The sequence below is a fragment of the Hyla sarda genome, chromosome 6 (assembly GCF_029499605.1).
Source record: "Hyla sarda isolate aHylSar1 chromosome 6, aHylSar1.hap1, whole genome shotgun sequence".
Classification (NCBI taxonomy): Eukaryota; Metazoa; Chordata; class Amphibia; order Anura; family Hylidae; genus Hyla; species Hyla sarda.
The window spans coordinates 256,365,500-256,392,515 of NC_079194.1; the positions used below are offsets into that span (position 1 = coordinate 256,365,500).

Below are 27,016 nucleotides of genomic sequence, written 5' to 3' on the forward strand. Positions count from 1 at the left end.
TATAACCTTATGAGCCACCATACTGCCAGCATACCTATGTATAAGAATTTGCACCTAACAGGCAGCATGGGCGGACCTGGAGATATGGGCTTCAGGTATCTTCAACTTCATCTCTGTATAATGAAGAAAAATCATGTTTTTTCTGGGTAACATGTATATAAAGGAGATCCGTTTCTAAAATGCCATCTCTCTTAATACTTTATTTTAAGTATTACATCATTTCAGATTCTGAAACATGGTGTTCACTTTGGCCATAATGTATTTGCTATTTATATACAGACCAAATATATACAATCCACAGGTATAAACATATAGTGTCCTTGTGTTAGCCCCTCTCACAGATGACCTCGATCACACTCTGCTCCATGGGGGCAGGATCCAAGCAGCGGTGAGCGGCACTGCCCACAACTTCATCCAAAAGGCAATGGACAAGATTCTCATCACTGACAAAGCGCCACAGATAGAGCTGCAGGTAGTGGCAATCCACCTGTATCTGCTGGAGACCAAAGCGGCCAAACGTTCTTAGACGGACACATTCAAGGAACGTCTTAAGGCTGATCTTAATAATTCCGGTAAGAATAGAGACCTGAAATTACAAATTCAAAATTACAATAAAACAAACAAGTTAAAATGGCAAATGTAATAAAATGTGTTCCATACTGTACACTATTCAGCTCAAAAACACATATGATATACCAGCTATACCATAAATCAGCGGTCTTCAAACTGTGGCCCTCCAGATGTTGCAAAACTACAACTCCCAGCATGCCCGGACAGCCAAAGGCTGTCCTGGCATGCTGGGAATTGTAGTTTTGTAACATCTGGAGGGCCACAGTTGGAAGACCACTGCCATAAATTGACATATACAAACATGTCTGTACACAGTGGGAGCCGGGCTGCTTTACAATCTATTGATCATGAATCAGTAACCTATAACCCCTTAAAGGGGTACTAGAATCAATTGGTGCCAGAAAGTTAAAACAGATTTGTAAATTACTTCTATTAAAAAAAATCTTAATCCTTCCAGTACTTATCAGTTGCTGTATGCTCCAGAAGAAGTTGTGTAGTTCTTTTCTGTTTGACCACAGTGCTCTGTACAGACACCTCTGTCCACGTAAAGAACTGTCCGGAGCAGGAACAAATCCCCATAGCAAGTCTGGACAGTTCCTGGACAGAGATGTCAGCAGAGAGCAATGTGGTCAGACAGAAAAGAACTACACAACTTCCTCTGGTAGTATACAGCAGCTGATAAGTACTGGAAGGATTAAGATATAGAAGTAATCTGTTTAACTTTCTGGCACCTGTTGAATAGACACTCTAATGATAGATACGGCAAAAACAAACTTCAATCCACTATGGAAAAAAGTCTCTGCTCAACTCTGTCTACGGAGTTCCGCCTTATAACTCCGGATCAAGCACTTAGATTCCAAGACACAGAGGATATAGTAATGCATAAGATAAATAAGAGGAATTCAAAGACCTGGTTCAGTAGTTTTCTTTTATTCTTACATCTTTAAAGCTTTACAGCATAAATAAAATGATGAGGAGCACAGACTTATTGCGCACATGTACATAGCTGAACCAGGTTGAATAGAATTTTTTTTATATCTAGCATTTTTTTTTCCTCCTCCCCTTTAACCCCTTAAGGACCAGGCCATTTTACACCTTAAGGACCGGAGCGTCCTTAACATGACATATTCTACTTTAACTTAGTGGTAAATTTTTGTGGTAACTTGCATCCTTTCTTGGTGAAAAATCCCAAAATTTGATGAAAAAAATGAAAATTTTGAATTTTTCTAAGTTTGAAGCTCTCTGCTTGTAAGGAAAATGGATATTCAAAATATATTTTTTTGGGGTTCACATATACAATATGTCTACTTTATGTTTGCATCATAAAATGTATGAGTTTTTACTTTTGGAAGACACCAGAGGGCTTCAAAGTTCAGCAGCAATTTTGAAATTTTTCACAAAATTTTCAAACTCACTATTTTTCAGGGACCAGTTCAGTTTTGAAGTGGATTTGAAGGGTCTTCATATTAGAAATACCCCATAAAAGACCCCATTATAAAAACTACACCCCCCAAAGTATTCAAAATGACATTCAGTAAGTGTATTAACCCTTTAGGTGTTTCACAGGAATAGCAGCAAAGTGAAGGAGAAAATTCAAAATCTTCATTTTTTACACTCGCATGTTCTTGTAGACCCAATTTTTGAATTTTTGCAAGGGGTAAAAAGGAGAAAATTTTTACTTGTATTTGAAACCCAATTTCTCTTGAGTAAGCACATACCTCATATGTCTATGTTAATTGTTCGGCGGGCGCAGTAGAGGGCTCAGAAGGGAAGGAGCGACAAATGGTTTTTGGGGGGGCATGCCGCATTTAGGAAGACCCTATGGTGCCAGGACAGCAAAAAAAAAAAACACATGGCATACCATTTTGGAAACTAGACCCCTCAGGGAATGTAACAAGGGGTAAAGTGAACCTTAATACCCTACAGGTGATTCACAACTTTTGCATATGTAAAAAAAATATATATATTTTTTACCTAAAATGCTTGGTTTCCCAAAAATTTTACATTTTTAAAAAGGGTAATAGCAGAAAATACCCCCCAAAATTTGAAGCCCAATTTCTCCCGATACAGAAAACACCTCGCATGGGGGTGAAAAGTGCTCTGCTGGCGCACTACAGGTCTCAGAAGAGAAGGAGTCACATTTGGCTTTTTGAAAGCAAATTTTGCTCTGGGGGTATGCTGCATTTAGGAAGCCCCTATGGTGCCAGAACAGCAAAAAAAAAAAACACATGGCAAACCATTTTGGAAACTAGACCCCTCGGGGAACGTAACAAGGGGTAACGTGAACCTTAAGGCCCTACAGGTGATTCACGACTTTTGCATATGTAAAAAAAAATTTTTTTTTACCTAAAATGCTTGTTTTACATAATGTTTACATTTTTAAAAAGGGTAATAGCGGAAAATACCCCCCAAAATTTGAAGCCCAATTTCTCCCGATTCAGAAAACACCCCATATGGGGGTGAAAAGTGCTCTGCTGGCGCACTACAGGTCTCAGAAGAGAAGGAGTCACATTTGGGTTTTTGAAAGCAAATTTTGCTCTGGGGGCATGCCGCATTTAGGAAGCCCCTATGGTGCCAGGACAGCAAAAAAAAAACACATGGCATACTATTTTGGAAACTAGAGCCCTCGGGGAAGGGGTAATTTGAACAAGGGGTAATTTGAACCTTAATACCCTACAGGTGTTTCACGACTTTTGCATATGTAAAAAAATATATATTTTTTTTACCTAAAATGCTTGTTTTCCCAAAAATTTTACATTTTTAAAAAGGGTAATAGTAGAAAATACCCCCCAAAATTTGTTAGGCAATTTCTCCCGAGTACGGCGATACCCCATATGTGGCCCTAAACTGTTGCCTTGAAATACGACAGGGCTCCAAAGTGAGAGCGCCATGCGCATTTGAGGCTTAAATTAGGGACTTGCATAGGGGTGGACATAGGGGTATTCTACGCCAGTGATTCCCAAACAGGGTGCCTCCAGCTGTTGTAAAACTCCCAGCATGCCTAGACAGTCAACGGCTATCTGGCAATACTGGGAGTAGTTGTTTTGCAACAGCTGTAGCCTGCGTTTTGGAAACAGTGGCGTACCAGACGTTTTTCATTTTTATTGGGGAGGGGGGCTGTGTAGGGGTATGTGTATATGTAGTGTTTTTTACTTTTTATTTTATTTTGTGTTAGTGTAGTGTAGTGTTTTTAGGTACAGTCACACGGGCGGGGGGTTCACAGTAGTTTCTCGCTGGCAGTTTGAGCTGCGGCAGAAAATTTGACGCAGCTCAAACTTGCAGCCGGATACTTACTGTAATCCTCCGCCCATGTGAGTGTACCCTGTACGTTCACATTGGGGGGGGGGCATCCAGCTGTTGCAAAACTACAACTCCCAGCATGTACGGTCTATCAGTGCATGCTGGGAGTTGTAGTTTTGCAACCGCTGGCGGCTCCGTTTTGGAAACAGTGGCGTACCAGACGTTTTTCATTTTTATTGGGGAGGGGAGGGGGGCTGTGTAGGGGTATGTGTATACGTAGTGTTTTTTACTTTTTATTTTATTGTGTGTTAGTGTAGTGTAGTGTTTTTAGGGTACAGTCACACAGGCGGGGGTTCACAGTAGTTTCTTGCTGGCAGTTTGAGCTGCGGCAGAAATTTTGCAAAACTACAACTCCCAGCATGTACGGTCTATCAGTGCATGCTGGGAGTTGTAGTTTTGCAACAGCTTGAGGCACACTGGTTGTGAAACACCAAGTTTGGTAACAAACTCAGTGTTTTGCAACCAGTGTGCCTTCAGCTGTTGCAAAAGCTACAACCCCCAGAATGTACGGACAGCGGAAGGGCATGCTGGGTGTTGTAGTTATGCAACAGCTGGAGGCATACTACTTTGGCTGGGGATGCTGGGGATTGTAGTTATGCAACAGCTGGAGACACACTGGTTTGCTACTTAACTCAGTGTGCCTTCAGCTGTTGCAAAACTACAACTCTCAGCAGTCACCGACAGCCAACGGGCATGCTGGGAGTTGTAGTTATGCAACCACCAGATGCACCACTACAACTCCCAGCATGCACTTTAGCTGATTGTGCAAGCTGGGAGTTGTAGTTATACAACAGCTGAAGGTACACTTTTCCATAGAAAGAATGTGCCTCCAGCTGTTGCAAAACTACAAGTCCCAGCATGCCCATAAGGGCAGGAGGCTGTCACTCACCTCCAACGATCCTCGCCGCACAGGTCAGTCCCTCGTCGTCGCCGCCGCTGCTCCTGGGGCCCCGATCCCAACAGGGACGCCGGGGATCGGGGTCCCCAGCACCCGGGGTGCACGTCCCGCACCCGCTCACGTCCTCCGGAAGAGGGGCGGAGCGGGAGTGACACCCGCAGCAGGCGCCCTGATTGGTCGGCCGGTAATCCGGCCGACGAATCAGGGCGATCGTGAGGTGGCACCAGTGCCACCTCACCCCTGCTGGCTCTGGCTGTTCGGGGCCGTCTCTGACGGCCCCGATCAGCCAATAGTTCCTGGTCACCGGGTCACTGGAGACCCGATTGACCCGGAATTCGCCGCAGATCGCTGGACTGAATTGTTCAGCGATCTGCGGCCATCGCCGACATGGGGGGTCATAATGACCCCCCTGGGCGATATGCCCCGATGCCTGCTGAACGATTTCAGCAGGCATTGGGCACCGGCTCCGCTCCAGATGGTTGCGGGGGGACGGTAAAACACATGACGTTCTCATACGTCATGTGTCCTTAAGGACTCGGAAATGGAGACGTATGAGAACGTCATGTGTCCTTAAGGGGTTAAAAAGCCACAACTCTTTTATATTTCCATCCACAAATCCATATGAAGCTTGTTTTTGGCCCGACCAATTATCCTTTGTAACTGCATTACTCATTTCACCATAAAATGTATGGCAAAAAAAAATATATATATATTTTGTGGGGAAATTGAGAAGAAAAGAAAAAAAATAGCATTTTAGCAGATTTTGGAGAGTTTGTTTTCACACTGTAAACTTTATGGTAACTATGAAAGGTTTTCTTTATTCTGTGGGTCAACAATTAAAAGGATATGGATGTTTAGATGCTTTTCATAGACATAGCACTGATCAGTATGATCTTCTCTGGTCTGCTAGAAGGCAGACCAGAGAAGACGACCCTGGTAGAGCGGCGGAGGCAGGTAAGAAGACCTCCGTCCCCCATCTTGGCTGATCGGATTGCCACAGTCGAGCTGTGGGCGATCCAATCAGCCATTAGTTTTGGTTAGTGGGGTGTTGTAATGGCTGGTGGAGTGGATCCGCTGTACCTGTGTGGACAGTGGTGTGAGCCTCACCAGGGAGCGAAGTCTAAGGAGCCACTGGTTTTCACCAGAGCCTGCCGCAAAGCAGGATGGACTTGCTGTGGCAGGTGGCTTCCAGGTCACTACCCCTGGCACGACTCATCCACAAAGGCAGCCGAGGTGATGCGAGGCACAGAAGGAACAGACGAACTCAGAGTCTGGGAGAGGCAGGTAGGTCAGGGTTGGCGGCAAGTAACTGTGGTCAGGAAATGTAGCAAGAGAACTTGTACACAGAATAGCAGATAATACAGGGAACGCTTTCTCTAAGGCAACAGGGCACAAAGATTTGGCGGGGAACAGGAGGAAGTGTGGGGTTAAATAGGGTCAGTTCCAGACAAGCACCAATCAATGGTGCACTGGTCCTTTAAATCTCTGAACACCGGCGCACGCCCTAGGAGGCGGGTATGTGCGCCGGCAAGCAGGGAGAACGGAGGAAGACGGCGTGGCAGGTGAGAAGCAGCGGACCGCGCACTTTTGCATCGCATCATGCAAAGCGCAGAACCGTCTGTACGGGGAGTCCAGCGGGGAAAGCGCCCGCGGCCAACGGAGCTACTCGTAACAGGTGTGAATCCCCTCTCCAGCCATGCAGAATAAAGAAGCTGCTGCTTCTGGTGTGTAAAAAGAACAACCATCATAAGCACGGCACTGCAAGTCCTGGGGGCAGGACCTTCACTGATCAACAATTGATGCCTATCCTATAATCAATACTCAAGTCTTGGAAAACCTGTTTGACATATGTATGGCTGTTACCTTGGCTGTAAACTCTATATTACAACTATGCTAAAGATTAAGCTTTGCAGCGGCTTCTGATGTTGTGACTTGCTCTGAGACTATCACTATCCGGAGATGGGTTCTACTGGAAATCCCATTGACATGCCTGAGGCTTAAGGCACATGCCTCTCCAGATCTCACTAGTCTCAGAGCAAGTCACAGGATCCGAAATGGTGGTGAAATTTACACCGGGACCACGATTAGAGGAAAGCTTTAATATTCAGTGTAATATACCCAATAACTCTGGCTGACTTTCCCTCAAAAATAACAACCATACTGCACCCTCATGCAGCTGGTAGTTCTCTATACTCTAGTTTATGCCCAAGGAGACACAGTAGGCAAAGAGAATGCAAACCCATGAGATTTAAGAAACAAGACAATAACGTTACCTTGTTGAACTGGACGGTGCTGAAGAAGTCTATTCTCTCAGAAAACAACTTCTGAATATTGCTTAGAAGGTTTGTATCAAGAGGAGCACTGATAAGATAGGACCAGCATTAATAATGGGATTTTAGCAGTGAGAACATAAAAATCTGTAATACGTCTGCACAACTGTTACTTACCTTGGAGTGTAGCTCTGAGCATATCTCCCCTGCAGCCGAGAGCTGCTATATACAGAGAAGGTGCGTTTACTAGAATCACTGCTGTGAGCTTTCCGGACCCCTTCTTCATACAACAGTCCAACCTGGAAAAGGAAACAGATTATGGGCTTGTGTATCGGTTACTACTACATGATTTTTCAGCACTGAGATAGGCACTGTCTGCGAATTACTGGGAACACAGACATAGCCTTACAGGGGTATACCCATGAAGGTAAGAAATTACATATCGCTATGATATTTTATCTCTTTCAAATAGGTAAGGGTCCAAATGCTGAAAGCTCTGTCAATTCTCAGAATGAAAGAACAGCAGCCCTACTGCTTATTCATTTCCCTTTAAAAAAGTACCTGTCACTAAAACTTTTCTAAACTAACTCAGGCTACCTTCCCTAACTACTCCTAGCACTCCTCCCACCCTTAGAAAAAATGTCAGAGCTTTAAAATCTCTGTATCATACCTTTCTTCTTGCTCACATAGTGAAATCTCCCAGCTGAAGAAAGTGGGCATTTCCCAGCAGGCATGACATCACTCAAGCCTGCTGGGGGACCACTTCCACCCTTCACATCGTTGCAGTGCTGTGATGAATAGAAGACCTCAAGTTCTGTGCAGCAGCTTTCAGTCTGAGCTTCTTTCAGTGAGGCTCAGTTCAGCTTTTACTCTGTGCAGCTTAGTCTCTGCTTTCAGCTTTCAGTGAGGCTCAGTTCAGCTTTTAGTCTGTGCAGCTTAGTCACTGCTTTCAGTGAAGCTCTTTGCATCTGACAAGCTGAGCGTAGAGAAACACTTCCTGAGTTTGGTCTCCTGCCATTACAAGCAGGAGACCAAAATCTGAGATTTTGACCAGACGGAATGTGTTCTGGCCAAGAAGGGAGACCCCTGGTGGACAGAAGTATACAGCAGAAAAACTAACATTTTTTTTTTTAATGGAAGCCAATTACAAAAGTTATTTGGCATAAGGAGTCAAATATTAAAAATCATGTTTAATGACAGTGGCCATTTAAATGGCTGCCCGTTGTGCAGGGAACAACACTACAGCCCCTGCACAATGGAGGCCAGGAGTGCAGGGAGGGAGCTGAGGGCCCTCTGTTCCTATATTTCTGTAATCATCAGGGGTTGGCTCCTAACAAGGCATACTGTTTGGGCATATCTTAGTGATAGAATACAGGAATACCCCTTCCTTTTGCTATTCTATGCAGGCTTCATTTTATCACCTTCATAACACTAGATTTGCTTATTTCATTTCCACTTTCCTAGCCATTGCACAGCAAGTGGATTATTACACGTGTATGAGGGTCTGGATTTCAACTGTCCAATCCTTTTGTTCTTGGAGATATAAAACCACAGCAATGGCTTAACCTCCTCTTTCCATTTAGGACACGAATGCTCGGCCAAGCTGAACCATTGTGTGTATGGGATCGGGAGAGAAAGCTATCCCATGTGTATGGGTGCCTGAGAATATGAACGGTCCTGACAGATAAAACATTCTGCAATCAGACTGGCAAGTGACAAAGCAATAAATTCACCTGCACATCAACACCAGTTATATCTTCTACCACTCGTTTCATGACAGCTCGAACATTGCGGGGTTCAATGGTGGTCACCCAGTCCCTGGTTTCAACACTTTTGCGTAACATCTGAGAAATGACAAGCCCTTGAGACTTCACATACTGATTGAGGAGTGTCTGTGCTGTGGATCGCGCCAAGGAACAGAGGGTGCTGACAGGCGTTACCGGAGAGTGGTCCTAAACATATGGGAAAATAATTATAGCTGACGGCTCCAAAAAATGAAGGAAAACAGCTAAGAAACTTTTATAGAAAAAACAGGTAAAGCTTATTAACACAAGTATATATATACTACATCTCTTTGTTGGTATCTGTATGTAGTCAGGAAGCCCTGTACTGCCCTTTTATATTAATCCAATATGGTCGATTATAATATGGATAAAATACACTCAAATACAAGATATGAAAAAGAAGCTGCATTTATTTAAGGGTCCACTGAGTTTTCTGGGAAGAATACAGCTGTAACGGAAGCCCTTCAATACAGGTTGCTGCAGATTTATAAATGTATACGCAAGTATTCTAGTGTGAGTGATGCCTTCTGGAAATGTGATACACTTTGCATATGCTGATAAATAAGCACATATATTTACCTGTCCCAGAAACTGCTCATCTGTTAGAGTTAGTATGTAGCTAATGGTTGAAGTCTCATAGTCCAGGCAGAGGCGGGAAAGAAGCAACAGCAGCAATGGTGGAGTATTGGCCCCTTTCTCTCCTGGGGAATCACAGAACTGTCGAGCTGTCTGGCACACAGATTTGATAAAAGCTACTATCAATCCCTCTCGGACACCCTGACTGCAGAACGCACCCTGGAAGGAAGATATGTATGGAAGATTTATTCGAAAATTATGAGAAATAGTATAGTATCCACATACTTCAGCTCCCACTCACCTTGAAGTATGGCTTGTCTGAGAATGCCACATCTTTAGCAGTGAAGAGATGTACAGAAGCCAACACAGATTTTATTTGGTTTAACACTGATCCAGACAGCACCGCCAGCAAGTCACCTAGTGCCGGTGCATCTTTCCCGGGTACCCTTGGGGCAGCGAGGGCTTGCCGAACATCAGTAATGCAAGCCTGGAAGAAGTCTTTCAAGGCTTGCAGGTATTGAGATAATCGCTCTTGGGCTGCCCTGACTACAATCTCTGTGCCCCTTCTATTAAAACTGCATCCTGGTACCAACTTAGATGGCGCCTGGAGTCGCCTGTGGAATCGGTCCAAGGCTCTTACTAATAGAGAGTTGTCCCCTGGATTCTTCTCTTCCCGCAGACGCTTTTCCACCAATTCAAAGTAACCTTCACTCAGTTCATCCAAGAACTTGGTCAGCTTTTGCTCTGCCATCTGAGCAGTGCTTCCAGGTTCCTTGCAGAAAAGGCCTTGGTACGATGCTGCCAGAAGACAAGCATCACTTATAAAGCCACCACAGCCCCGGTCGACAAATTCCAAAATGTCACTTGCCCCTTCTAACTCAGAGAGGTGGGAGGCCAACCGTCCACGTCCATGGGCTAGGAACTCATCACACAGAAGATGAGCCGGTTCCTCCAAGCTCAAGAGAAGATCCACACATTCAGAAAGGTCCTGCAAGGAAGAAGAAGGATCCCTGAAGAGAGGGGAAAATAAAGTTTGGTGACAGATCAGATACTACAGAATGTAACCAGACGAGACAACCAAATCAAATTGTAAAGTAACTTGTCTATATGTACATGGTATTAAAAGGAACCACAAAAACTCTGCAGTCATTCCATCCCTAAGCAGTATATTCACATGTAACAGATTTGTTGCTGCAGTGTTTGCCGTTGTGCTATTTACCTGAGAGGGGTTTGCAATAAACAACCCTATTAAGATGCATGGAGCAAATTTCAAGTGCAGACATATTTGTAAAAAATGTAAATACACTGCTCAAAAAAAATAAAGGGGACACTTAAACTACAAAATGTAACTCTAAGTCAATCACACTTCTGTGAAATCACACTGTCCACTCAGGAAGCAACACTGATTGACAATTTCACATGCTGTTGTGCAAATGGAACAGACAACAGGTGAAAATTATAGGCAATTAGCAAGACACCCCCAATAAAAGGAGTGGTTCTGCAGGTGGTGACCACAGACCACTTCTCAGTTCCTATGCTTCCTGGCTGATGTTTTGGTCACTTGAATGTTGGCGGTGCTTTCACTCTAGTGGTAGCATGAGACGGAGTCTACAACCCACACAAGTGGCTCAGGTAGTGCAGTTCATCCAGGATGGCACATCCATGCGAGCTGTGGCAAGAAGGTTTGCTGTGTCTGTCAACATAGTGTCCAGAGCATGGAGGCGCTACCAGGCTTGTTAAAGGAGCCGAGCATCTCCCTGCCAGTGCCAGCGCTATACAAGTGACCCCTGCAGAGAGGTAGCACCTCTATAGAGGGAGCAGACTCACTTTGTCTACCAGTTTTGCAAAAAATAAAAAAAGGGCATTAAAGAAGCAAGGGCGAAAAAGGGCAGGGGGCTGAAGCCCCCTTTGAAACCTATGTGTGCACGTCCCTGTGCAAGACAATGCTAGACCTCATGTGGCTGGAGTGTGTCAGCAGTTCCTGCAAGAGGAAGGCATTGATGCTACGGACTGGCCCGCCCGTTCCCCAGACCTGAATCTGATTGAGCACATCTGGGACATCATGTCTCGCTCGAGTGCTTTAGTCCGGGTCTGGGAGGACATCCCTCAGGAGACCATCCGCCACCTCATCAGGAGCATGCCCAGGCGTTGTAGGGAGGTCATATGGGCACGTGGAGGCCACACACACTACTGAGCCTCATTTTGACTTGTTTTAAGGACATTACATCAAAGTTGGATCAGCCTGTAGTGGGGTTTTCCACTTTGATTTTGAGTGTGACTCCATATCCAGACCTCCATGGGTTGATACATTTGATTTCCATTTATAATTTGTGTGATTTCGTTGTCAGCACATTCAACTACGTAAAGACGAAATTATTTCATGAGATTAGTTCATTCATTCAGATCTAGGATGTGTTATCTTAGGGTTCCCTTTATTTTTTTGAGCAGTGTATATCTTAAGAGTCACTAGACACATCAAGCACAAATTGTTTCCGTTAAGACAGATGAAGATAAGCATAGCCTTATGATAATACATACATAATATTCTGGTTATAGATGGTTGCACTTCTGTAGACTGTATGGATGTACCAAAAGTAAACATTGTGTCAGGTTTAGGAACCATACAAAAAGTAAAGCAAATACCTAAATCTCTGGCGCAGAGTGTCTGCTAAGCCTGCCATGATGGCCTGGCAGTCAGTCTGGATGCCACGGAAGGAAGGCATGTGCTGGTACTGATGGAGTACACTGCGGGCTTTAGCATGATAGGACACGGCCTGGACATACGCCCCAAGCTCAATGCATTTTTTCAGACGAGCTGGAAGTTCGAACAAGAATTGCAACTTTCGAAGCAAAGTGTGGACGCCTGGAGGATACAGAAAGTGGCATCAGAAACCGCAACAGTTTTTAGATTCAATTTTCCACTAAACAACATCCTTTAATATAATCACAGAGTGACAATGGGAAACCAGGTCCTTTAAAGTAGTATAATAGAAAAACTATATAAATTGGGTATCATTTTAATTGCATTGACCTGCAGAATAAAGAAAAATGGTCCAGATTTATCAAACTGAGTGAGAGAAAAAGTGGAGTTATTTTCCCACAGCGACCAATCACAGATCAGGTTTCACTTTACCAGAGCTCATTAAGACAGGTAAGCTGAGCTGTGATTGGTTGTTGTGGGAAAATTTCTCCACTTTTTCTCTCACACAGTTTGATAAATCTGGGCCAATATATCATTCTTACCATAAAGTACACTGCATAAAAAAAACAACCCCCACCCCCCCCCAAAGTTGCAAAATTTAAGTTTTCTTTTTGTTCCATGGTACATATTATGGTAAAATGAAAGAATCCTTTACAAAAGTACAATTGTTGACGCAAAAAAAAAAAAACAAGCCCTCAAATTGGTCTTTAGGTGGAAAAGTAAAACCGGTATGTATTTTAACCCCTTAAGCCCATTTTGGCCTTAAGGACTCAGATAATTTAATTTTTACGTTTTCGTTTTTTCCTCCTCGCCTTCTAAAAATCATAACTCTTTTATATTTTCATCCACAGACTAGTATGAGGGCTTGTTTTTTGCGCGACCAGTTGTCCTTTGTAATGACATAACTCATATCATAAAATGTATGGCGCAACCCAAAAACGCAATTTTGCTAATTTTGGAAGGTTTCGTTTTCACGCCGTACAATTTACGGTAAAAATGACGTGTGTTCTTTATTCTGAGGGTCAATACGATTAAAATGATACCCATTATTACATACTTTTCTATTATTGTTGCGCTTCAAAAAAATCTAACTTTTTAACCAAATTAGTACATTTAGAATCCCTTTATTTTGATGACCTCTAATTTTTCCGTATAAGCGGCGGTATGAGGGCTAATTATTTGTGCCATGATCTGTACTTTTTTTTGATACCACATTTGCATATAAAATCGTAATACATTTTTTATAATTTTTTTTAAATAAAATGCATTAAAAAAGTAACAATTTTGGACTATTTTTTTTTTTCGTTCACACCGTTCACCGTACGGGATCATTAACATTTTATTTTAATAGTTCGGACATTTAGGCACGCGGCGATACCAAATATGTCTATAAAATGTATTTTTTACGCTTTTTGGGGGTAAAATAGGAAAAAACTGACGTTTTAATTTTTTATTGGGGGAGGGGATTTTTCACTTTTTTTTACTTTTAAATTTTTTTACATTTTTTTTTTACACTTGAATAGTCCCCATAGAGGACTATTCATAGCAATACCATGATTGCTAATACTGATCTGTTCTATGTATAGGACATAGAACAGATCAGTGTTATCGGCGATCTTCTGCTCTGGTCTGCTCGATCTCAGACCAGAGCAGGAGACGCCGGGAGCCGGAAGGTGAGGGGACCTCCATGCGGCGTTCTGAATGATCGGATCCCCGTAGCAGCGCTGCGGGCGATCCGATCATTCATTGAAATCGCGCACTGCCGCAGATGCCGGGATCTGTATTGCGGGTGTCGGCCATTGCCGGCTGGTCTCTGGCTGCGATCAGCAGCCGGGATCAGCCGCGCATGACACGGGCATCGCTCCGATGCCCGTGGTTATGCACAGGACGTAAATGTACGCCCTGGTGTGTTAAGTACCACCGCACCAGGACGTACATTTACGTCCTGCGTCCTTAAGGGGTTCAAAGGAGAAGAGCAAAAAAGAAATACTGAAAACGCTAAAATTTAAATTAGCCTGGTCCTTAAATGGACACTGTCAGATTCAAAAACTTTTCATATGTTGTACATCTTGGCAAAACATTAACCTTTCTAATATACTCCTCTGTGCTGTCTTATAGGACTGTAGAGAGCACAGAGGAGTGCTATCGGACAGGAGAGCACAGAGGAGTGCTATCGGACAGGAGAGCACAGAGGAGTCCTATCAGACAGGAGAGAGCACAGAGGAGTCCTATCAGACAGGAGAGAGCACAGGGGAGTGCTAGCCCACCTTCACTTACTGGACTTTGTCTATGCTGGTGCTTCAGCTTTAACAAAATGGTCCTTTTCTGACTCCTACAGTCATGGTCGTAAATGTTGGCACCCTTGAAATTTTTCTAGAAAATGAAGTATTTCTCACAGACAAGGATTGCAGTAACACATACCGTATTTATCGGCGTATAACACGCACTTTTTAGGCTAAAATTTTTAGCCTAAAGTCTGTGTGCGTGTTATACGCCGATACACCCCCAGGAAAGGCAGGGGGAGAGAGGCCGTCGCTGCCCGCTTCTCTCCCCCTGCCTTTCCTGGGGTCTAGAGCGCTGCTGTCGGCCCTTCTCACCCCCTGGTTATCGGCGCCGCTGCCCGTTCTGTCCCCCTGACTATCGGTGCCGGCGCCGATAGCCAGGGGGAGAGAAGCGGCGCCGACAGCCAGGGGGAGAGAAGTGGCAGCGGCACCCATTGCCGGCGCCGCTGCCCCGTTGCCTCCCCCCATCCCCGGTGGCATAATTACCTTGGTCGGGTCCGCGCTGCTCCAGGCCTCCGTCGTGCGTCCCCGGCGTCGTTGCTATGCGCTGAGCGGCGCATGACGTCAGTGCGCCGTGCATAGCAACGACGCTGGGGACGCACGACGGAGGCCTGCAGCAGCGCGGACCCGACTCAGGTAATTATGCCACCGGGGATGGGGGGAGGCAACGGGGCAGCGGCGCCGGCAATGGGTGCCGCTGCCCCTTCTCTCCCCCTGGCTGTCGGCACCGCTTCTCTCCCCCTGGCTATCGGCGCCGGCACCGATAGTCAGGGGGACAGAACGGGCAGCGGCGCCGATAACCAGGGGGTGAGAAGGGCCGACAGCAGCGCTCTAGACCCCAGGAAAGGCAGGGGGAGAGAAGCGGGCAGCGACGGCCTCTCTCCCCCTGCCTTTTCTGGGGGTATATCGGGGTATACACGCGCACACACGCACCCTCATTTTACCATGGATATTTGGGTAAAAAACTTTTTTTACCCAAATATCCTTGGTAAAATGAGGGTGCGTGTTATAGGCCGGTGCGTGGTATACCCCGATAAATACGGTATTTTGTTATACACATGTTTATTCCCTTTGTGTGTATTGGAACTAAACCAAAAAAAGGGAGGAAAAAAAAGCTAATTGGATATAATGTCACCAAACTCCAAAAATGGGCTGGACAAAATTATTGGCACCTTTAACTTAATATTTGGTTGCACACCCTTTGGAAAAAAAATAATTTACTGATAGTAGCCGACACTCACTGGTCTGAAGCAAGCGCAGCTCCTGCACTCGCTTCAAACCCCTTAAGGATTCCGGGGCGTACAAAAAAATGCCTTTTGTCTGCCTGGCAGTGTGCTCACTACCAGGCAGACTTCCCCAGCAGGCACCACGTCACTGATGCCTGCTGGGGCCGACACTTCCGCCCGTAGTTCACCTATACAGGGTGCCTCCAGCTGTTTCCCCACTGCAACTCCCAGCTTGCCCTGACATCTATTGGCTGTCAGGGCATGCTGGGAGTTGATTGACAGGCGGGAGCGAGCACTGCAGTGACTGAATTTCGACTCGTTGCCAGTCTTCAATGAGTCGAAGTTCTGTAGTGACGTCACTGCAGAATGCATTCGGCCACTAGGAGGACGACCCCTAGTGGCCGAATTTAAAAGTGATTTTAAACTGGTTTAAAATCACTTTTTTAAATTAAAGAATATTAGAGATATGTTGTAGTACTTAAGTACTACAACATATAAATTTTTTTATTTCATGACAGTGCCCATTTAAAGGATTTTATAATTTACATGAAAATGCTGAGGTACAAAACCGTTAAAACCTTAACATTTTAAGGTTATATAAAAAACGAATATTAAAAAACATATTATAATGCTGACCATAAGAAACAAGCCAATAACAGAAGTAATGGCACTCACCGCTAAGCTTTGTAATGTGCTGATGTCTCTCCTGCAGGGTACTACTAATTCGGGCACTAAACTCAGTGATCACTGCCATATTGGTAGCTAGCCCATCCATCTCATCTTCCATCTTTTTGAAGTCATTTTTCATCTTCCGGATAGTGTCTGAAAAATGACATAAGGACAATGGGGGACATTTATCAATGTTGATGTAAGGTAATTTACAAAAGATTTTACTCCGGTATTGTTCGCACAGTTGCTCAAAGTTTACCAAAAAGGTGCACGGGACTTAAACTTTGCTCAATTATAGAAACCAGTGAGCTGCAGAGATTGGTTTCAGCTTTGTGCTCTGGCATCTGACACTTTTGTACGTGTCCTATTGGGTGGTGTAGGTTTGCACAATAGAAAGTAGGCTTTGCGCATAAAAAACACTTCTAAATTTAAATTTGCAGAAATTATAAATACAGCTCCACTGCAAAAAGTGTTGTACACTGCACCAAGCAGTAAACAACTTTGAAATATGTTCTACCGAAAATTGTGCAAAAAAAAATTTGCACAAAAAATAAATAAATTCAATTGTGCAAAATTTGCAGGGACATTTAGAACAATGAAGTGATGTAAAGCCAATGATAAATGTGTCTCAATATACACTGTCTTTAGGATCTACATTGGTGAATCCTTCAGAATATTTTGTCTTTTTGCATAAATCGTACTTAAACTACATCAAACGTTTACACACGTTCTAGAAGTAGATAAGGAGTTCCAAGTCAAACAAATGAGTAAAAAAAAAATGAGACTTTACTATTTATGGCTACTGAAAGTGCAAAGGGTTAATAATAGCACGCTGGACTGAGGCTTGCTGCTTTAAAGGGGTATTCCAGGCAAAAAAATTTTTTTATATATCAACTGGCTCCAGAAAGTTAAACAGATTTGTAAATTACTTCTATTAAAAAATCTTAATCCTTTCAGTACTTATGAGCTTCTGAAGTTAAGGTTGTTCTTTTCTATCTAAATCCTCTCTGATGACACGTGTCTCGGGAAACGCCCAGTTTAGAAGCAAATCCCCATAGCAAACCACTTCTAAACTGAGCGTTTCCAGAGACACGTGTCATCAGAGAGGATTTAGGGTGCGTTCCCACAGGGCGTATACGCAGCGTATTTGACGCTGCGCAAAATTTACGGCAGCAGCGGGAAATACGCTGCGTATTCCTTGCTCACTATACACACAGGGCTTTCCGACGGCAGCCCTATGTGTGCAGTGAGTTTTGGAGGCGGAGCCGCGCGTCACAGTCACGCCGGCACACGGCCCCGCCTCCAAAACTCACTGCACACATAGGGCTGCCGCCGGAAAGCCCTGTGTGTATAGAGAGCAAGGAATACGCAGCGTATTTCCCGCTGCTGCCGTAAATTTTGCGCAGCGTCAAATACGCTGCGTATACGCCCTGTGGGAACGCATCCTTAGACAGAAAAAAACAACCTTAACTTCAGAAGCTCATAAGTACTGAAAGGATTAAGATTTTTTAATAGAAGTAATTTACAAATCTGTTTAACTTTCTGGAGCCAGTTGATATATATAAAAAAGTTTTTTCCTGGAATACCCCTTTAAGCAGAGGCAAATCCAGGTGCAGCCGCTATTATCAGTATATTGCAAGCACTAGCAACAGCAATTTACCAATACTTGCGAGCTGGATGTGTCTCAGCTTTAAGTGGCAAGTCCCGGTCCAGCCTGCAAATATTAAAAGGGGTACTCCGGTGGAAAACTTTTATTTTATTTTTTTTAAATCAACTGGTGCCAGAAAGTTAAATAGATTTGTAAATTACTTCTATTAAAAAATCTTAATCCTTCCAGTACTTTTTAGGGGCTATATACTACAGAGGAAATGCTTTACATTTTAGATTTCTCTGACATCATGACCACAGTGCTCTCTGCTGACCTCTACTGTCCATTTTAGGAACTGTCCAGAGCAGCATATGTTTGCTATGGGGATTTTCTCCTTCTCTGGACAGATCCTAAAATGGACAGAAGAGGTCAGCAGAGAGCACTGTGGTAATTACATCAGAGAAATCAAAAAAATAAAGCATTTCCTATGTAGTATATAGCCCCTAAAAAGTACTGGTAGGATTAAGATTTTTTTTAATAGAAGTAATTTACAAATCTATTTAACTTTCTGGCACCAGTTGATTTAAAAAAAAAAAAAAAAAAGGTTTTCCATGGGAGTACCCCTTTAACACAGCACTAGACACTGCACGTAAGCTCAGTCTTAGTACACACGCTATTACTAGCGGCGGGTTTCACGCTGCGGGAAACCTGTGAGTTACACTACCATTGATTTGAATGGGTCCACAGACTGTCCGCAATAGTGTCAGATTTGCAGACTGTCCGCGGACCCATTTAAATCAATGGTTGCGTAACTCGCAGCAGGTTTCCCACAGCGGGAAACTCGCTGCTAGCAACTAGCGTGTGAACGCACCCTTAGGCTGCATTCCCACATACTGGAGGCACACTATGGGTCGGGTCACCGGCGTTATGTTTGACCCTTCCCTAAAAGGGGTTATCCAGGAATAGAAAGAGCTAATACCCCACACACAAACTGGGGACAGACGTGGAGCTTTTTTTGAAATAAATTGGCTCTTTATTTTTATTTTTTTATTCCTGGACAACCCCTTTAAAATGAGCTCAGGAGCAGAGCTTGCTTTAAATCTGGTGATGCCCTGTATTAGGTAGCTCGCTTTTAAGCTACTGATGTCTAGCAATACTGGCAAGTCTCACCTGCTTTCATGTTCATGTCAGGCATTTAACCTTTAGATTCTGTGATAAATGCTGATGACAGCATCTAAAACAGGGAAATACTGAAGGTTTGAGAGCACTCATCAGACAGGGGGATGGATCAGACTTAGAAATCAGAATAAGAGAAAGAGACAGAGGCCCCTAGTGTCCATTTTAAGTTAGTAAACAATTTTTTAAATAAAATATTTTAAGAAAATTCTAGGCCAGGACACAATAGGTTAACTATAAACTAAACTGCAAAAAGGACAAACACATGGGGGGAGATTTATCAAAACCTTTGCAGAGAAAAGTTACCCATAGCAACCAATCAGCTCGCTTGTTTCATTTATAGAGAGACCTCTGAAAAATAGAAGAAATTCAACTGGTTGCTATGGGCAACTGGGAAACTTTTTCTTTGCACAGTTTTTGATAAAAATTAAACGAAAGGTAAATATACCGGCACATACACTACTAGTAGTCGAATAACGGTCTCATGGAGTGACTGCAACTGCTGTGGTGCACAATGCAAGTCCACAACTTTGGCGGGTATGGACATTAGAAGCAGGGATATCGGTTACCCCTGCTTCTAATGTCCATACCCGCCGAAGCTGTACAGATGCACCGATACTTTCAATAAAGATCTTCGAATGGTGAGTGCTGGCATCTTTTCTTTCTTATTATCTCATCACAGTTTTTGATAAATCTCCCCCAAGAAGCACAAACTAAGCAATGTCAACCAGCCAGGTCAGTAACAGAGATAGCAGCACAGTACAGAAACAGTAAGCAAATAGAGTAGTCAGAAAACAAGGCAAGAATTATTGCTGGTAAACCAGGAGATATAATCACAAGCCAGTAACAAGGAAGGATTCAATTTTCCAGACAAGGAACACTGGACTGAGTGCTGTATAAACAGCCAGCCTTAGAGAGGCGTGGACTCCGGGACCGAACGCTATAGGACCAAGCTCCATACCCTCTGATAGGTTTAGTAGTGTCACAGCTGCAGAGCGTTGTCCTGGTAACAAACACCACCTGCTGTGTACACAGAAGGAAAAAGAATCCTGGGAGAAGCAGGGGTGTAACATGAGTGCTGGAAGACAAGCCCTGTACATCAATCACAATAGACACAGAGGTGTGAACGTGTGCATCTTGTGTCTGAACACAGCCTCCATGACACATGGGCCATGAGAACATGAGTTACAGCTGACAGATCCCCTTCATTCCTGTAGGAACACTGTGGAAGTACCTGAAGTGAGCGGTCCATGGCAGGGAACCACCAACGTACAGCGATCGCACATTATCTCCTAGTACCTACCAGTTGCAGAGATGAACTTATTATAGTTCTCATACACCAGAGTCTGCATGTCACTGTCCAGGGATCGTATCTGACGAACCATGTCAGCCTCAATGTCCATCAGGTCACCCAGAGATTTTTCTTTCCTCAGCTGCATAGGGGTTAAAAAAAATACAGTATGACTAATAGATAAGTAGGATAAGATCTATGGGGGAGGATTTATCAAAACCAGTGCAAGGAACAGTGGAGCAATTGCTCATAGCAACCAATCAGATCACTTGAATTTTTTAAAAGACCTCCGAAAAATTAAAGGTGGAATTTGATTGGTTGCTATGGGCAACTGCTTCACTGTTCTTCTGCACAGGTTTTGATAAATCTCCCCCTATATCTGCAGACAGCAAATGCAATTGTTAGGGCTGACAGCAGCAGCAGTATACAGAAAAAGATGGGAGGGGAGGGGACTGTAAGCTGGCAGGAGTGGTATTATGTGATGATGTCATCCTGTAGTTTACAGGAAGTCAGCTGACCCTGACTTTCTTTTGAAAAATTAAAGGGAACCCAGGGATAATAGGTGGCGACATGTTATATACAATAAAATAAGGTTTCTCACCATGTCATCCTGAGCGACTGCGATTAGGGCTCCAACTAACATCATTTTCATAAGCGATAAGTTGGTTGAGTATTTTTTAGATTAATTAGATAAAAAACAATAGTGGAGAAAATCATCAATTGTAAGTTAGGGAGGAAGTTAATCTATTTTGAAAGGTGGGAGGAAGTTAAAGGGGTACTCCACCGGCCAGTGTTCAGAACAAAATGTTCCGAACACTGTTTTCGTGCTGCGGGGGTCGACCACGTCCCTTGTGCAGTCATGACCCCTCAATGCAAGTCTATGGGAGGGGACATGACGACCGACATGCCCCCTCCCATAGACTTGCATTGCAGGGGGCGAAGCCATGATGGCTCAAGGGGTGTGGCCGACTCCAGCAGCGAGAAAACAGCGTTCGGAACATTTACTTCCGAACGCTGGCCAGTGGAGTACCCCTTTAATGAGGGGATCGGACCAGGCTGTAGGTCTTCTGTGTGTTAGGGGTGTATTGTGTTCACATATTGTATTATATTACATGACCAATTGTACTTTGTAATGACATCATCCATTTTACCATAAACTACACAGCGCAAAAAAATAAATAAAAAATAATACTATTAAAAAGAAAGAACACAAATTAATTTAGCAAATTTTGGAGGGTTTTGTTTTTATGCAGTGCCCTTTACAGTAAAACTGACACCTTCTCTTTCAGCTACTCTTGCGTATATTTGACTTTTTTGATCACTTTTCATTTAATTATTATGCTATGTGACCAAAAAGCAGCAATTTTGGATGTCTATGCTGTTCAGGCCATACAGAATATTTTAACATTATATTTAAAAAGTTAGGACTTTTTTTTTAAATAAAGGGGTACTCCACCCTTAGCATCTTATCCCCTATCCAAAGGATAGGGGATAAGATGTCAGATCGCTGGGGACCCCCAGGATCTCTGCTGTAGCACCCCGCTATCATTACTGTCACGGCCCGCCCCCCTCAATACAAGTCTATGGGAGAGGGCATGATGGCCGCACGCCCCCTCCCATAGACTTGTATTGCGGGGGGGCAGGCCGTGACGTCACGAGGGGGCGGAGCAGTGAAGTCACGATATTCCGGCCCCTGTATCGCCGGTCATTACACAAAGAACGAGTTTGCTCTGTGCAGTAATGATAGCGGGGTGCTGCAGCGGAGATCCCAGGGGTCCCCAGCGGCGGGACCCCCGTGATCTGAGATTTTGTCCCCTATCCTTTGGATAGGGGATAAGATGCTAGGGGCAGAGTACCCCCTTAAGTCATCGGACCACTAGGATTACGCCGCTGGTCTGATGAGTCTAATTTAGCCCTGATACTACTTCAGATGCTGTGCTCAGTATATCATGGCATCTGAAGGGTTAATAGCAGGCATCAGCATGATCGCTGATGTCCGCCATTACCAACTAGTCCCCGGCTGCTAATAGCTGCCAGGACCTGTCATGGTGAAGTGATCACAGCTCCTGCGGTCACTTAATGTACAGGGAGTAAATACATGGTAACGGGTTAAAAATGTCCCATGTCTTATGCTAATGAGCCTCAAGTAACCACGTGGTGTGCAGCAACCTGTCACAGTGCTCTGGGCTGTAATCGATCCTACTCACGCGTGGTGACTGGCAGCCCGGGCACCAACATCACTGCTCCCTCATGTCTCACACTTAGAAGTCACTTCATGCCCAGGGATATCCCTGCTTCTCGGCCTGCGCTTCATTTCAGTGAAGAGCGGCGTCTTCCAGAGCGCAGAGACTACTTTAGGATGCTGCACGCCATGATGACTACTTGTGGTTCACTAACATACGACGTGGGAGACTTACAACCCATTATCGCCCTGATGACTACTTGTGGTTCACTAACATACGACGTGGGAGACTTACAACCCATTATCGCCCTGATGACTACTTGTGGTTCACTAACATACGACGTGGGAGACTTACAACCCATTATCGCCCTGATGACTACTTGTGGTTCACTAACATACGACGTGGGAGACTTACAACCCATTATCGCCCTGATGACTACTTGTGGTTCACTAACATACGACGTGGGAGACTTACAACCCATTATCGCCCTGATGACTACTTGTGGTTCACCAACATACGACGTGGGAGACTTACAACCCATTATCGCCCTGATGACTACTTGTGGTTCACCAACATACGACGTGGGAGACTTACAACTCATTATCGCCCTGATGACTACTTGTGGTTCACTAACATACGACGTGGGAGACTTACAACCCATTATCGCCATGATGACTACTTAAGGTTCACCAACATACGACGTGGGAGACTTACAACCCATTATCGCCCTGATGACTACTTGTGGTTCACTAACATACGACGTGGGAGACTTACAACCCATTATCGCCCTGATGACTACTTGAGGTTCACCAACATACGACGTGGGAGACTTACAACCCATTATCGCCATGATGACTACTTGTGGTTCACTAACATACGACGTGGGAGACTTACAACCCATTATCGCCCTGATGACTACTTGTGGTTCACTAACATACGACGTGGGAGACTTACAACCCATTATCGCCCTGATGACTACTTGTGGTTCACCAACATACGACGTGGGAGACTTACAACCCATTATCGCCCTGATGACTACTTAAGGTTCACCAACATACGACGTGGGAGACTTACAACCCATTATCGCCCTGATGACTACTTGTGGTTCACCAACATACGACGTGGGAGACTTACAACTCATTATCGCCCTGATGACTACTTGTGGTTCACTAACATACGACGTGGGAGACTTACAACCCATTATCGCCATGATGACTACTTAAGGTTCACCAACATACGACGTGGGAGACTTACAACCCATTATCGCCCTGATGACTACTTGTGGTTCACTAACATACGACGTGGGAGACTTACAACCCATTATCGCCCTGATGACTACTTGAGGTTCACCAACATACGACGTGGGAGACTTACAACCCATTATCGCCATGATGACTACTTGTGGTTCACTAACATACGACGTGGGAGACTTACAACCCATTATCGCCCTGATGACTACTTGTGGTTCACTAACATACGACGTGGGAGACTTACAACCCATTATCGCCCTGATGACTACTTGTGGTTCACCAACATACGACGTGGGAGACTTACAACCCATTATCGCCCTGATGACTACTTAAGGTTCACCAACATACGACGTGGGAGACTTACAACCCATTATCGCCCTGATGACTACTTGTGGTTCACCAACATACGACGTGGGAGACTTACAACCCATTATCGCCCTGATGACTACTTGTGGTTCACCAACATACGACGTGGGAGACTTACAACCCATTATCGCCCTGATGACTACTTAAGGTTCACCAACATACGACGTGGGAGACTTACAACCCATTATCGCCATGATGACTACTTGTGGTTCACCAACATACGACGTGGGAGACTTACAACCCATTATCGCCCTGATGACTACTTGTGGTTCACCAACATACGACGTGGGAGACTTACAACCCGTTATCGCAGACGTTCAGGAGAACATGGCAAGAAACCTTATTTTACCCCATGTTATGTGTTACCACCAGTTAGGACAGGTTCCCTTTAAAGGAAAATGCTCATCTGTTCACCCGCAGCCCACCCAATACACTGGGTTATACTGTGGGTGAACCGATGAGGGCTTAAAGGGGTACTCCAGTGAAAACCTTTTGTCTTTTAAATCATCTGGTGCCAGAATGTTAAACAGATTTGTAAATTACTTCTATTAAAAAATCTTAATCCTTCCTGTACTTATTAGCTGCCGAATACTACAAAGGAAATTATTTTCTTTTTGGAATGCTCTCTGATGACATCACGAGTACAGTTCTCTCTGCTGATGTTATTATAATAATAATAACACTTTATTTATTGTTGTCCTTAGTGGGATTTGAACCCAAGGCCCCAGCACTGCAAGGCAGCAGTGCTAACCACTGAGCCACCATGCTGCCCTCAGCATACATCTGCTATGCATGGTTGCTAAAATGGACAGAGATGTCAGCAGAGAGCACTGTGCTCGTGATGTCATCAGTGTTCTAAAAAGAAAGGTTTTCCTCTGTAGCATTCAGCAGCTAATAAGTACTGGAAGGATTAAGATTTTTTAATAGAAGTAATTTACAAATATGTTTAACTTTCTGGCACCAGTTGATTTAAAAGAAAAAAAGTTTTCACCGGAGTACCCCTTTAATGGGTTAAATACATACCTGCACTCCGGAGATCTGTCCCCTCTGAAGATCGGCATCCATCTTAAGTGAATTGCGCACTGGAGATGGGCCCATCCGCCCGCTCAATATGAATATTCATAGTCGCGGGTCATGTGACCGCTGTCCCCACTGAGTGCTCACGTGACCCACGAAATTAAACATTTAAATTGAGCCGGCGGTCCCGCCTCCAGCGCGCAATTCACTGAAGATGGATGCCGATCTTCGGAGGGACACATTTCCATAGTGCAGGTATGTATTTAACCCATTAAACCCTCATCGGTCTCCTGTTCACCCACACTATATAACCCAGTGTACTGGCTCTTCACTTCACGACCCCCTCTGTGTAGTTCTATGGGAGAGTCAAAGATTGCCGAGCGGCTCTCCCATAGAGCTACATGGAGGGGACGTGGCGGGGATAGTGACGCGCCCCTATATAAAAGTGCTGGGGCTCTAAAGGGGAGATTGCAGGGGGCCCCAGCACTCAGACCCCCCCCCCCCCAAATCTAAAACTTATCCCCTATCTTTGAAAAAGGCGATAATTTTTATTTACATGATACTTGTCCTTTAAGACAAGAAACTTTCCAAATGGCGCTGTATGACCAATGAGGGTGAGTGTGCATGATTTGGGAAGAAAACCAAGACAAATCAGAGTGCAGCCCCTGCCCTATATGGCCACAATAGCTCTGCTGTGTCTATGTACGCCCAGTATACAGCTGACGTCACACCTCCCAGCCCGTGCTGAGGTGACGTCACCTGGGTGAGGTAGAGCTCCGGATTGAAATGCACGCCATCGATATCTGTGGGGTCCAGGGACTTCTCGCTGCTTTTGCCTTCGTCGTTTATTCCATAATAGAGCTTCAGCATCCCGTGAGCCTTCCTCCTCTTCTCTTCCTCAGCGGTGGACGCCATCTTCGCCGTATCGGGACTACGGAAGTGTCAGCTGATTCCTGCTCTGCGCACTGGAACGTGTGTGCATGGCGCATGCGCGGGTTGGTTTCTGTAGAATGTTGTGGTAAAACTGCGTCTTCTTCTTATCCCTCACCTGCTCCTCTTAGAATAAATTTGTATAAGGAAGTGGTCTCCAAGCTGTGGCTCTCCAGCTGCGGCAAAACTACAACTCCCAGCATGCCCGGACAGCCGAAGGCTGTCCGGGCATTCTGGGAGTTGTAGTCTTGCTGCAGTACACAGTTTGGAGACCACTAGTGCAAGGCAACAATATTTGACTACAATAGAGCAAATCCAACAGTATAAGCTTTGACTGTTAGGGTGGCAAGGTGACCTTGGCTGCAATGATGACAATATGGCGCCCCCTATAATGCAGAGCATCACAGTTAAAGGGGTACTCCGGTGAAAACCTTTTTTCTTTTAAATCAACTGGTGCCAGAAAGTTAAACAGGTTTGTAAATTACTTCTATTAAAAAATCTTAATCCTTCCTGTACTTATTAGCTGCTGAATACTACAGAGGAAATTATTTTCTTTTTGGAATTCTCTCTGATGACATCACGAGCACAGTGCTCTTTGCTGACGTCATTATGATAATAATAACTCTTTATTTATTGTTGTCCTTAGTGGGATTTGAACCCAAGGCCCCAGCACTGCTGACCACTGAGCCACCATGCTGCCCTTAGCATACATCTGCTATGCACGGTTGCTAAAATGGACAGAGATGTCAGCAGAGAGCACTGTCCTTGTGATGTCATCAGTGTTCCAAAAAGAAAGGAATTTCCTCCTGTAGCATTCAGCAGCTAATAAGTACTGGAAGGATTAAGATTTTTTAATAGAAGTAATTTACAAATATGTTTAACTTTCTGGCACCAGTTGATTTAAAAGAAAAAAGGTTTTCACCGGAGTACCCCTTTAAT

At 44.4% G+C, this 27,016-nt stretch overlaps 1 protein-coding gene across 1 annotated transcript; it reads right to left on the bottom strand.

Annotated features, from left to right (window-relative positions):
- Positions 1-185: 185 nt before the first annotated feature.
- On the bottom strand, positions 186-26,118 carry VPS51 (VPS51 subunit of GARP complex). Its single transcript, XM_056527042.1, has 10 exons — positions 25,907-26,118; positions 20,344-20,473; positions 16,283-16,429; positions 12,042-12,261; positions 9,700-10,408; positions 9,402-9,617; positions 8,772-8,990; positions 7,216-7,337; positions 7,042-7,129; positions 186-586 (listed from the first exon to the last, which is right to left on the bottom strand). Exons 1-10 carry the CDS (start codon positions 26,060-26,062, stop codon positions 326-328), a joined length of 2,268 nt encoding a protein of 755 aa, XP_056383017.1. The 5' UTR covers positions 26,063-26,118; the 3' UTR covers positions 186-325.
- Positions 26,119-27,016: the final 898 nt, after the last annotated feature.